The sequence below is a fragment of the Octopus bimaculoides genome, chromosome 11 (assembly GCF_046866305.1).
Source record: "Octopus bimaculoides isolate indiv1 chromosome 11, ASM4686630v1, whole genome shotgun sequence".
NCBI lineage: Eukaryota > Metazoa > Mollusca > Cephalopoda > Octopoda > Octopodidae > Octopus > Octopus bimaculoides.
Window position 1 is genome coordinate 79,669,073 of NC_142938.1, and position 12,688 is coordinate 79,681,760.

At 40.9% G+C, this 12,688-nt stretch overlaps 1 protein-coding gene across 2 annotated transcripts in view; it reads right to left on the reverse strand.

Moving 5' to 3' along the window:
* LOC106867931 (ras-like GTP-binding protein RHO) overlaps positions 1 to 12,688 on the reverse strand; it is a 101,658-nt gene that overhangs the window by 88,282 nt on the left and 688 nt on the right. For both annotated transcript variants that reach the window (XM_089360425.1, XM_089360426.1), the window contains exon 1: positions 12,543 to 12,688. This exon is cut by the window's right edge. In XM_089360425.1, the coding sequence (XP_089216551.1) occupies positions 12,543 to 12,603 (61 nt within the window). In that variant the 5' untranslated portion in view covers positions 12,604 to 12,688. The remainder of the gene's footprint in view (positions 1 to 12,542) is intronic.

The following is a 12,688-nucleotide window of genomic DNA, read 5'->3' on the forward strand; positions in this document are numbered from 1 at the left end:
GTGGATAAGCAGCTTGCTTGCCATCAACATGGTTCTGGGTTCGGTCCCACTGCACGGTAACTTGGGCGAGTGTCTTCTACTATAGCCTCAGGCTAACCAAAGCCTTGTGAATGGATTTGGTTGACGAAAACTGAAAGAAGCCTGTCATATATATATATATATATATATATATATATATATATATATATATATATAGATAGATAGATAGATAGATAGATAGATAGATAGATAGATAGACAGACAGACAGAGAGATTAGAGAGGTAGATAGATAGATAGATAGATAGATAGATAGATAGATAGATAGATATTTGTGTCTGTGATTGTCCCCCTACCATTGCTTGACAGCCAATGTTGGTGTGCTTACATCTGTGTAACTTAGCAGTTCGGCAAAACGGTCAAATAGAATAAGTATGAGGCTTACGAGGCCGGTGGCATGTAAAAAGCACTATTCAAGTGTGGTCAATGCCAGCGCTGCCTGACTGGCTCCCTTGCTGGTGGCACGTAAAAAGCACCATTCAAGCATGGTTGATGCCAGTGCCGGCTGACTGGCCCTCGTACAGTGGCACGTAAAAAGTACCCACTACACTCTCAGAGTGGTTGGCATTAGGAAGGGCATCCAGCTGTAGAAACCTTGTTAGATCAGATTGGCACCTGGTGCAGCCCTCTGGCTTGCCAGTCCTCAATCAAACCGTCCAACCCGTGATGATGATGATGATGGTGACAAGCAAGGAGCAGTTGATGGAATTCAGTTGAGAACCCAAAACACAAACAGACGAAGAAATCCTGCAAAGTTACTTACCCAATGTGCAGACAATTCTGCTGATTCACTGCCCTGGATTGGCACTTTATTTTATTGACCCCCAAGAAGACAAAAGGAAAAGTTGATCTCAGCAGGATTTGACCTCAAAACACAGATCGCTAGAACAGATACTGTAAACCATTTTGTCCTATAGGTACATAACTCTATTGATTTGTATAATTAACCGTTGTATTTAACATCTTAATTAACCATATTCTTATTAGCTGGTGTTCCCTTAATTATCATGGCTTGGTTGTTTTAAAGATTAAAAGTTTGTTATTTATCTTTTGTTCAATGATGAACGTGTTTAATTGCATTACTTCATGTAATTAATGTAAATACTCTGCCATTAAAATTTGGGAACCTCTAAGTGGTAACTCCACCTGCTAAAAATAGCAGACTAATATCCTTCAAATCATTTCTCACTTTCTTTAAGATAACAAGAACTCATTAAATGATATGATATAATTTGAGATATTTATGAAAAAAAAATAATAAAAAATAGTTCCAATGTGTGGCACCTTGGGCAAGTGTCTTCTACTATAGCCTCCGGCTAACCAAAGCCTTGTGAGTGGATTTGGTAGACAGAAACTGAAAGAAGCCTGCTGTATGTGTGTGTGTGTGTGTGTGTGTGTGTGTGCGTGTGTGTGTGTGTGTGTGTGTGTGTGTGTGTGTGTGTGTGTGTGTTTGTGTGTTTGTATTTGTCACTCCATCATCGCTTGACAACCGATTCTGGTGTGTTTACATCCCCATAACTTAGCGGTTCAGCAAAAGAGACAGATAGAATAAGTACTAGGCTTGCAAAGAATAAATCCTGGGGTTGATTTGCTTGACTAAAATCAGTGCTCCAGCATGGCCGCAGTCAAATGACTGAAACAAATAAAAGAATAAAAAAGAATACAAGATTCGTTCAGGCTGGAATGCCATTGATCTTAGAACTGCAAACCTGGGGCTAAGAAACAACAGCAATATCCTTTAAAAGTTAATCAAATATCCAATTATCAGACTTTAAGTCAACGAAGGTCCAACAATTAGACATTGATTTCAAATTTTGGCACAAGGCCAGTAATTTCGAGGGAGGGGGTAAGTCGATTAGATGATCCCCAGTACTTAACTGGTACTTAATGACCTTGAAAGAATGAAAGGCAAAATCGCCCTGAGTGGAATTTGAACTCAGAACATGATGCGTTTTGCCCAGCATGCTAACAATTCTGCTAAGTTTGCTGCCTTCCAAGAATTGGATATTAGGAAGCAAATATTGTATGCCAGCCATTTGTAAGTTGGTACCAAAGCTTGTGGTCAGACATTGGCAGGTCATTGCCCAGCTGCAGCAACGATTCTCAAACTGACAAACACTAACACCGAACCATCCGAAACTATGAATGAGGTTTTTTTGTACCCCACCCCATCAACTCTTTAGTAACAAGATGACAAAATACAGACTCCATCCATATAAGTGATAATAATAATAAAGAGCTTATTGTAAACAGTGCTGGAGTCTGCTACAACTTATTAGAAAATGGTAGAACAGGGGACAGGAAACAGTGGCAATTCATGTGAAAGGAATAGAAAGCAGTGATGACCCAAAATGCAGGATAAACAAAAAAAAAAAGACAGAAAAGTGAACAGTAAAAGTACCATAAGGAGACAAGGGTGCATACCCCCACCCCCTATCACTTTCCTGTTTTTGAATATATAACATTAAGAATTAAAGGTAAGTAAAACTATATGCCTTAAAGAGGAAGACATGTAAAGACACCCATTCTTCATTATGGCATATAATTCTTCAATTCTTCATATTTTGCCATGGTGTTGGACAAATGGAAAAAGTTTAAAACCATTTTAATTTTATTAGAAGCATTTCATCTACATTATTTACATTATTTACACTTGACGGATATTTGTCCTCATCGTGTTTGGTGTCAACACAACGTTTCGGTTGATATACCCTCCAGCCTTCATCAGGTGTCTTGGGGAAATTTCGAACCTGGGTTCTCTTTGCTAAGGTATTTATCTATGTTATTATTCCCGGAACCCATCTAGTGGCCTTGGCCATCCTCTCCCCTACCTTTGGGTAGCGCATTAAGGTTGAGAAATGTTTGCAGGTTGTAGGTACTGTTTTGCTTATGAATTCTTCCAATTGCAAGTTTTCTTTTCAGGTACACGACACTGCTTTTCCCCTTCCCAGGCTACAGGCCCACACCCCCAACACCCATACTGTTAGGATTGGCACTCTCAACGTCGGCACGCTGAAAGGTAGATCTGGTGAAATTGTTGAGATGCTTGAACGGAGATGCGTAGATATGTGCTGCATCCAGGAAGTAAGATGGAGAGGAGGTTCTGCAAGGTTCCTCACAGGCAAAGAACACAGGTACAAGATTTTCTGGGCAGGGAACACTGACGGGGTCGGGGGCGTAGGAATACTTCTAGCGGAGAAATGGGTGGATAAGGTAATCGAGGTCGTTAGAGTAAGTGACAGAGTACTTAAGATCAGACTAGTGCTTCATCATAGATTAGCTACTGTCATCTCAGCCTATGCACCTCAACCTGGGCTACCAGATGGTCTGAAAGACCAATTCTATGACACCCTCTTGCAAACTACCTCGTCGACGAGTGACAGGGACCTTCTCTTTGTGGCTGGAGACTTCAACGGTCATGTCGGACGGCGTGCTGGGGGCTTCCATGGCATACATGGAGGCTATGGCTTCGGTTCCCGCAACGAGGAGGGAACCAGACTGCTGGAGTTCTGTGATGCAACCAATCTTATGGTCTGCAATACCAACTTCAGGAAACCTGCCAGTCACCTAGTCACCTACCGCTCCGGCAGACACTCTAGCCAAATCGACTACATCCTCGCCAGAAATAGGGAAAGAGGGCGGCTTATAAATGCCAAAACCTACCCTGGCGAAGAATGTACCCCACAACATAGATTAGTAGTTAGCGACTTTGGGATCAAGGCAAAATGGGTGCCCAGAATTAGACAGGCTTGGAGAAGAAGGGTGTGGAAGCTTAAAGACCCTGCAAACGGACAGAGACTTAGAGACAAGTTACTTGAAGCATTTAACGAAATAGAAGGGGATATAGCATCATACAACGTGGAAGACAATTGGAGATTTCTGCGGGACAACCTGTTGAAAGCCACCGACCAGATTTGTGGGTGGTGTAAGGTCCCCTCCCAACCCAGAGTAACGTGGTGGTGGAACAAGGAGGTAGACAGGGCTATTAGACAAAAGAAACAGGCTTGGAAGGACTGGAAGAACGGTGGTAGCAGGGAATTGTACCAATGTGCCAGAAGGGAGGCTAGGCGACAGGTTTATTTAGCCAGAGGGGAAGCAGATAAGGAAAGATTTGCCAATGTTCTGCGCCGTGAGGACCAAAGACTCGAGGTATTTCGTGTTGCAAGACAGTGTAGGAGAGAGAATAGTGATGTTGTAGGAGAGAAATGTGTTCGCATGGATGATGGTACGCTTGCATTAAATGAGGATGCAAAGAAAGAGGTCTGGAGATGCCACTACGATAGATTGCTTAATAAAGAGAATGAATGGGAGAAAGAGAGCCTGCCTTATGTCGACCCAATAGAGGGACCAGCTATCCGAGTTGATAGTACCAGGGTAGATAAAGCAATTAAGAGTATGAAGACCGGGAAAGCCCCCGGCCCATCAGGAATCACTGCAGAGATGCTCAAAATATCTGGCAGTGTTGGCTATAGCCTAGTCACCCGTATTACGAACCAGGTGATACACGAAGGAGTCATACCCTATGACTGGTGTAGCAGCATCATAGTCAACTGCTACAAAGGTAAAGGGGACGCTTTAGATACAAATAATTACAGAGGCATCAAGCTGTTAGATCAGGTTATGAAAGTTACAGAGAGGGTCATAGCCCAACTAATTAGGGAGCGAATCAATTTAGATGAGATGCAGTTTGGGTTCGTGCCAGGTAAAAGCACTACTGATGCCTTATTTCTAGTGAGACAGTTGCAAGAGAAATACCTAGCTAAGGATAAACCTCTGTACCTGGCTTTCGTTGACATGGAGAAAGCCTTTGACAGGGTCCCCCGATCCCTTATCTGGTGGTCAATGAGGAAACTTGGGATAGAAGAATGGTTAGTGAGAGCTGTGCGAGCCATGTACAGAGATGCTGCCAGTAAGGTGAGGGTTGGAAATGAGTACAGCAATGAATTCCGGGTAGAGGTAGGGGTCCACCAAGGTTCCGTCCTCAGCCCCCTATTATTTACCATAGTCCTCCAGGCAATCACAGAGGAGTTCAAGACAGGTTGCCCCTGGGAGCTCCTCTATGCTGATGACCTTGCCCTAATTGCGGAGTCACTATCAGAACTAGAGGAGAAGTTTCAGGTGTGGAAGCAAGGTCTAGAATTGAAGGGCCTTAGAGTCAACCTAGCTAAAACCAAAATCCTAATAAGTAGGAAGGTAGATAAAACACAAACCCCTTCAGGTAGATGGCCCTGCTCAGTATGTAGAAAAGGAGTAGGTAGTAACTCTATAAGATGTACCCGGTGCAAGCTCTGGACACATAAGAGGTGCAGCAACATCAAAGGCAGGTTAACTAGCAAGTTAGTTTTTGTTTGTGGCAGATGTTCAGGTGCAATAAAGACTGCAAACAAACAGGAAACAACTTCTATCTCATTCCAGGGTGAAAAACTAGAGGTAGTCAATAGCTTCCGCTATCTGGGCGACCAAGTTAGTAGTGGGGGTGGGTGCGCTGAAAGTGTAGCTGCTAGAATAAGAATAGCCTGGGCAAAGTTTAGAGAGCTCTTACCCCTGCTGGCGACAAAGGGACTCTCACTCAGAGTAAAAGGCAGACTGTATGACGCATGCGTACGAACAACCATGCTACATGGCAGTGAAACATGGGCTGTAACTGCTGAGGACATACGTAAGCTCGCAAGGAATGAAGCCAGTATGCTCCATTGGATTGTAATGTCAATGTGAATACCCGTCAGAGTGTAAGTATCTTGAGAGAAAAGCTGAACATTAGAAGCATCAGTTGTGGCGTGCAAGAGAGACGATTGCGCTGGTATGGACATGTGGTGAGAATGGAGGAGGATAGCTGCGTGAAAAAGTGCCACACCCTAACAGTTGAGGGAACCCGTGGAAGAGGTAGGCCCAGGAAGACCTGGGCTGAGGTGGTGAGGCAAGACCTTCGTACATTGGGCCTCACCGAGGCGATGACTACGGACCGAGACCTTTGGAAATGGGCTGTGCGTGAGAAGACCCGGCAAGCCAAGTAAGATCGTTGCCAGTGCCCCTGGACTGGTTCTTGTGCGGTTGGCACATGAGATGCACCATTTTGAGCGTGGCCGTTGCCAGTACCGCCTGACTGGCTCCTGTAGGATTTTCGAGCGAGATCGTTGCCAGTGCCCCTGGACTGGCTTGTGCGGGTGGCACATAAAAGACACCATTTCGAGCGTGGCCGTTTTCGTGCGGGTGACACGTAAAAGCACCCACTACACTCTCTGAGTGGTTGGCGTTAGGAAGGGCATCCAGCTGTAGAAACTCTGCCAAATCAGACTGGAGCCTGGTGTTGCCATCCGGTTTCACCAGTCCTCAGTCAAATCGTCCAACCCATGCTAGCATGGAAAGCGGACGTTAAACGATGATGATGATGATGATGATTATTATTATTATTATTATTATAATTGTTATTCAGGTCACTGCCTGGAATCAAACTCGGAATCTTGGGGTTAGTAGCCCGCGCTCTTAACCACTACGCCATATGCCCGTCAAATGTAAATAATGTACATAATTCCTCATCTCTTAAATATAGAACACCATTTCATCTGTCTTCATGTTCTGAGTCCAAATTCCGTTGCAGTTGACTTTGCCTTTCATCCTTTTGGGGACGATAAAATAAGTATCAACTGAACACTGGGGGTGGGGGGAGGTCAAGGTAATTGACTTACCCCTCCCCTAAAATTACTGGCCTTGAGCCAAAATTTGAAATCAATATAATTTCCTTGAATATTTTTCTTCAATAAAATACTCCTCCTTTCCTCTGTTCATGGATTTATTTATTTATTTGATCATAGGCGTAGGAGTGGCTGTGTGGTAAGTAGCTTGCTTACCAACCACATGGTTCCAGGTTCAGTCCCACTGCGTGGCACCTTGAGCAAGTGTCTTTTACTATAGCCTCGAGCCGACCAAAGCCTTGTGAGTTGATTTGGTAGACGGAAACTGAAAGAAGCCCGTCGTATATATGTATATATATATGTATGTGTGTGTATATGTTTGCATGTGTGTGTTTGTCCCCACAATACTGCTTGACAACCGATGTTAGTGTGTTTACGGCTTCGTAACTTAGCGGTTCGGCAAAAGAGACTGATAGAATAAGTACTAGGCTTCCAAAGAATAAGTCCTGGGGTCGATTTGCTCGACTAAAGGCGGTGCTCCAGCATGGCCGCAGTCAAATGACTGAAACAAGTAAAAGAGTAAACTACACTCTCTGCTACAAAGTAAGATGAGATATATACCCCCAACCCTCAGTCATATAGAAGTCATTAAACGAAATAGAATATGGCAGATAAGTAGAATCACTAATGTATTGGATAGAATACCTTGTGGTATTTTGTTAAGAACTCTTAGTTCTGAATTTGAATCCCATCAAGGTCAATTTTGTTTTTCATCCTTCAAAGGGTCATAAAATAAAGCAACATTCAAGAAATGAAAAACTGAAGTCAGCATAATTTAATGATGCTAATGTCTGCTGGTTTTGTCAGAGAAGAAATAATGGTGGCTGAGAATCTTAAGTAAATCATTTCGATGGTAATTGAGTTTTAATGAGTGGGTGCGGGTGGTGGGAGGACCCTAACTAGCAGAGTGTTCCTGAGAGAGAGAGAGAGAGTAAGAACTCTTTTCTGGGAATTATTTACATTTGGAAAACGTAATAGCACGGGACAATGCCACGTTAAAAATCCTGTAATTAATGGGTAATATGAAGAAGAAGAAGAAGAAGAAGAAGAAGAAGAAGAAGAAGAAGAAGAAGAAGAAGAACTGCACAGCGATTTGAACTTATGATCAAGTGGTTACCAATTAATGTCTAAAGTAAAATCTGGAATCTGAGGAATGGTAATTTGTCTAAAAAGCCATTTTGCTGCTATGATGCCATCCATATTAAAACCATTTTAAAGCTCACACACACACACACACACACACACACACACACACACACACACACACCACTCCTCTCCCCCTCTCTTTCTTTCTCTCTTTGTCTACTTCTCTATTTCTATCAGTATCTTTCTCTGCCCCTCCATCTGTCTTTTTCTATCAGTTTTTCACTCTTTCTCCCTGCCTATCCTCCGTCTCTCTCTCTCCTTCTCTTTCTCTATCTCTCTCTCTTTCTCTGACACAAACACAAAACAACCAAAACAACAGCAACAACTGAACCTAGAAACAGTAGCCCAGTCTCCCTCAATTCACACCTTAACCAGCTAAAAAAAAGGCAGGACACATTGAATACTGCAGTTCTAGGCACATACACTTTGCCTAAGAAACAAAGATATGATGATCATATAAGTCCGCTCTTTTAGGGATGACCAGGGGCTAAGCAACAACAACAACAGTGGCAACAAGTTAAAGGCTGAGCCAATAAGGGAGCCTCCAGATAAATGGTTTTCAACAAAGGTCCTTTTTGTCCTTCAGGGTTCACATAAGATTTTACTGTTAAAATTTAGGTACAACAAACTGGTTTTGCTCTTACAATACACAAAACATTTCAACAGTTTTTTTAATACAAATCCTAATAATATAAAGGCGCAGGAGTGGCTGTGTGGTAAGTAGCTTGCTTACCAACCACATGGTTCTGGGTTCAGTCCTACTGTGTGGCACCTTGGGCAAGTGTCTTGTACTATAGCCTCGGGCCGACCAAAGCCTTGTGAGTTGATTTGGTAGACGGAAACTGAAAGAAGCCCGTCGTATATATGTGTATATATGTATGTGTGTATATGTTTGTGTGTCTGTGTTTGTCCCCCCAACTTCACTTAACAACTGATGCTAGTGTGTTTATGTCCCCGTAACTTAGTGGTTTGGCTAAAAGAGACCGATAGAATAAGTACAAGGCTTACAAAGAATAAGTCCTGGGGTCGATTTGCTCAACTAAAGGCGTTGCTCCAGCATGGCTGCAGTCAAATGACTGAAACAAGTAAAAGAGTAAAAGAGTAAAGAGTATACAATGGGAATTCTTTAAACATTGAATGCTTAAGGGTTTCCATTAGAGAAATCAAAGGGGTCTAGATTATCACTGACTAGCTAGAAATAGCCGTCAAATCTTATTTAGATTATACTAAATGTTTTAACCCTTTTGAGACGGAACCATATGAAAGAACCCCTGATTCTATGACACAAACTCCTAGTTTTCAATGATCTAAATCATAGGTTCTCAAAGTGGGTGCTACTGCCCCCACCCCACAGTGGGCGTTTAGAGGGTCCAGGTGGGTGCTGGTGTCTAAGGGGTTGTGCGGGAGGTGGGGGGTAGAGAAAAAGGAGGCATTGGGAGGAAGGCAGTGGATTGGGGGATGCTATGAATTTATTATGATATTATTATAATATTGTATACAAACTATATTAAATATCAAATGATTCATAGTATATACAAATTCTTCTTTCGCCCTTTTAAAGCCTAGCCAGGCTCATGGGCCCGGTTTCCCGGTTTCTATGGTGTATGTGTTCCCCTCCCCCAGCTGGACGGGACGCCAGTCCTGCGCAGCTTTTACTCAAGAAATAGGAAGAAAGAGTGAGAGAAAGTTGGGGTGAAAGAGTACAACAGGGGTTACCACCACCTCCTGCTGGAGTCTCGTAGAGCTTTAGGTGTTTTCGCTCAATAAACACACACAACACCCGATCTGGGAATCAAAACCACGATCCTCCAACTGCGAGTCCACTGCCCTAACCACTGGGCCATCATTGCACCTCTATATATAAATTAGTAAAATATAAATCATTTATTTATACATAAAAATAGGGGTGGCGGCGCTGAGGGTATTATGTAGCCATGAAGGGTCGATGGCCCCAAAAGTTTGAGAACCTCTGATCTAGATGAAAATCTTCCACCAAAATTCTATATTAATTTATGTCCCAAACACAGGCTCAATAATGAATGACAATGTTATTTTACTAAATTCTTCATTGTTTCAAAAATAAATTGAAACGAAAGCAATGTACTTCAATAGGAGGAATGTGGTGAGAGAAGGGTTAAACAATGCTGTCCAATATATTTCTGAGGATTAAATGCATTCTATCCATGACAGGATGGTCATGGCTAGATTGCATTTCATCCAAGGTCTACTCTGATCTGGAGCTACACCCACAACCACAACAATGATAACATCAATAATCAACCGATAGCAACAAAGAAAAATTTGGAAAAAGAAAAATATTACAACACAAGCAACATCAACAAATCAACAACAACAACAACAACAAAACAAACACAATAACAGCAACAACAACAACAATAGCACAGAGCATGAATCCTCAACTTTTCATTCTAAATTTTCACTTTTCTATTCTAATTTTAAGTTATAGTACACATACATACATACATACACACACAACATACATGCATACATACATACATACACACTCACATACACACACATACATGCATAAACATGTACACACATACATACATACATTATATATGTATTCTTTTATTCTTTTATTTGTTTCATTTAATTGACTGCAGCCATACTGGAGCACCGCCTTTAGTTGAACAAATCGACCCTAGGTCTTATTCTTTGTAAGCCTAGTACTTATTCTATCAGTCTCTACCACCAAACCGCTAAGTTACAGGGACATAGACACACCAACATCAGTTGTCAAGCGATGGTAGGGGACAAACACAGACACACACACACATATATAAGACAGGCTTCTTTCAGTTTCCGTCTACCAAATCCATTCACAAGGCTTTTGTCGGCCTGAGGCTACAGTAAAAGACACTTGTCCAAGGTTCCATGCGGTGGGACTGAACCCACAACCAGGTGGCTGGTAAGCAAGCTACTTATCACACAGTCTATGTATATATATATATATATATATATATATGTTTATTAATATTTATCACAAGTAACAGAGTAATTCAAGGTCTGAGAGTTATGAATGTTGGCAAATCTCTTGAGTCACTTTGTTACTTCTGCTAAATATTAATAAAAATGTACATATACTCATATTTCGAGTTCTACTTTTCCTGTTTGCACCAACATACCTATATATATATATATATATACTTATACGCATACATATATATATCTACAGGGGTGTAGCTTGGGAAAATGGCACTCAGGGCAAGCATCAAAATTGTGACCCACCCCACCAACCAAAAAGCAACAAGGTCAAGGAAGAACACCTATTCTGTCCAGTGGTGTGGATGGGGATAGGCAAAACAAACCATAACTGAAAAGGTTTAAAAAATTTGTTTTTAATGGCTTAATTAGAAAACGATCTTGGCCCAAATTTCACCCCACTCAAAGTGGTATCCAGGACATGTGCCCTGCTCGCCTACCCTAGCTACACCCCTGTATATATGTATATAGACACACTGAAAGAGAGAAAGAGATTTATTCTTTTAGTTTTTAAAGCATTTCAACCCAAAGGCTGTGGCCATGTTGGAGCCATATATATATTACAAACAGACATACATGCAATAATGCATATATATATATATATATATATATATATATAGAGAGAGAGAGAGAGAGAGAGAGAAAGAGATTTATTCTATTATCTTTTTATACATTTCAGCTGAAAGGCTGTGGCCATGCTGGAGCCATATATTATATATATTATATACATACATACATGGATATATATATACATACATATATATATATATATATATATATATATATATATATATATATATATATATATTGCTGGTTTTAGACAAAAGAAAAGTGTTGGGGTCCGCATCAACTATTCTTCTCAGGATTTCTGTCATGGGTGAAAGGACAGGGGGAAACCTGGTCTTGAATGCTTGCAACAGAGTGGATTCCTCTGAAGACACCTAAAGACCCAATTGTTATTCCGGTTTGGGATGAACAGATAAATTTGTTGTTGTTGTTGTTGTAACTCTAGTTTTTAGCAAACGTCTTTGTATTTTGTAGTTGCTGCTTTTCATTCCACCAGGAATTGATAGAATAAAATACCAGTCATATATTGGTACCTATATAATCAACTGTTTCCCTCTCCTCAAATTTCAGTTCTTATGCCTATGTTAGAAGCAGTTATTTTGTTGTTCCCATTTCTCTCTTATTTTTGTTGTTATTCTTTCTTGTTTACTTTTTGTTTTGTTTTTCTCACTGGGATGACAGATTTTTTTTTGTTTGTTATCATTGTAGCATTTGCTCCAATTCTTTATGTTCTGAGTTCTAATACTGCTGCATTCAACTTTTCCTTTCATCCTTCCAGGTCAGACAATAAAGTACAGGGGTCAACAAATCAACTAAACTCTCCCACATAATATCTGTCCTTGCAACAATGTAATCAGACACAACATCAACCTGAAGCTCGTTCCCATAAAAATAAATACTAGTAAAATACTGAAAAGAGCTCGAATTAATTGACTGTGGCTTTCCTAAAAATTTCTGGCTGTAGCTCAATGCTAGAATATTTTTTATTTTAAGTAAATAATTTCTGAAGCAGCAGATAAAAGGAAATAATGAAAACAAAAGAAAAGAGAGGAGAAAAACAAAAGAGAAGAAATTGGTTTTTAAGATCTACTTACCTGATTTTGAACCCCAATGAAACTTGATGTTGACTTTTTTCTTAATAAATCCCAGCGACATTTTGACAGATAGAAATGATAACTTATAGGAAGGTGTTTTAAAATGAGAGACTGGCAGATAGATAGATAGATAGATAGATAGATAG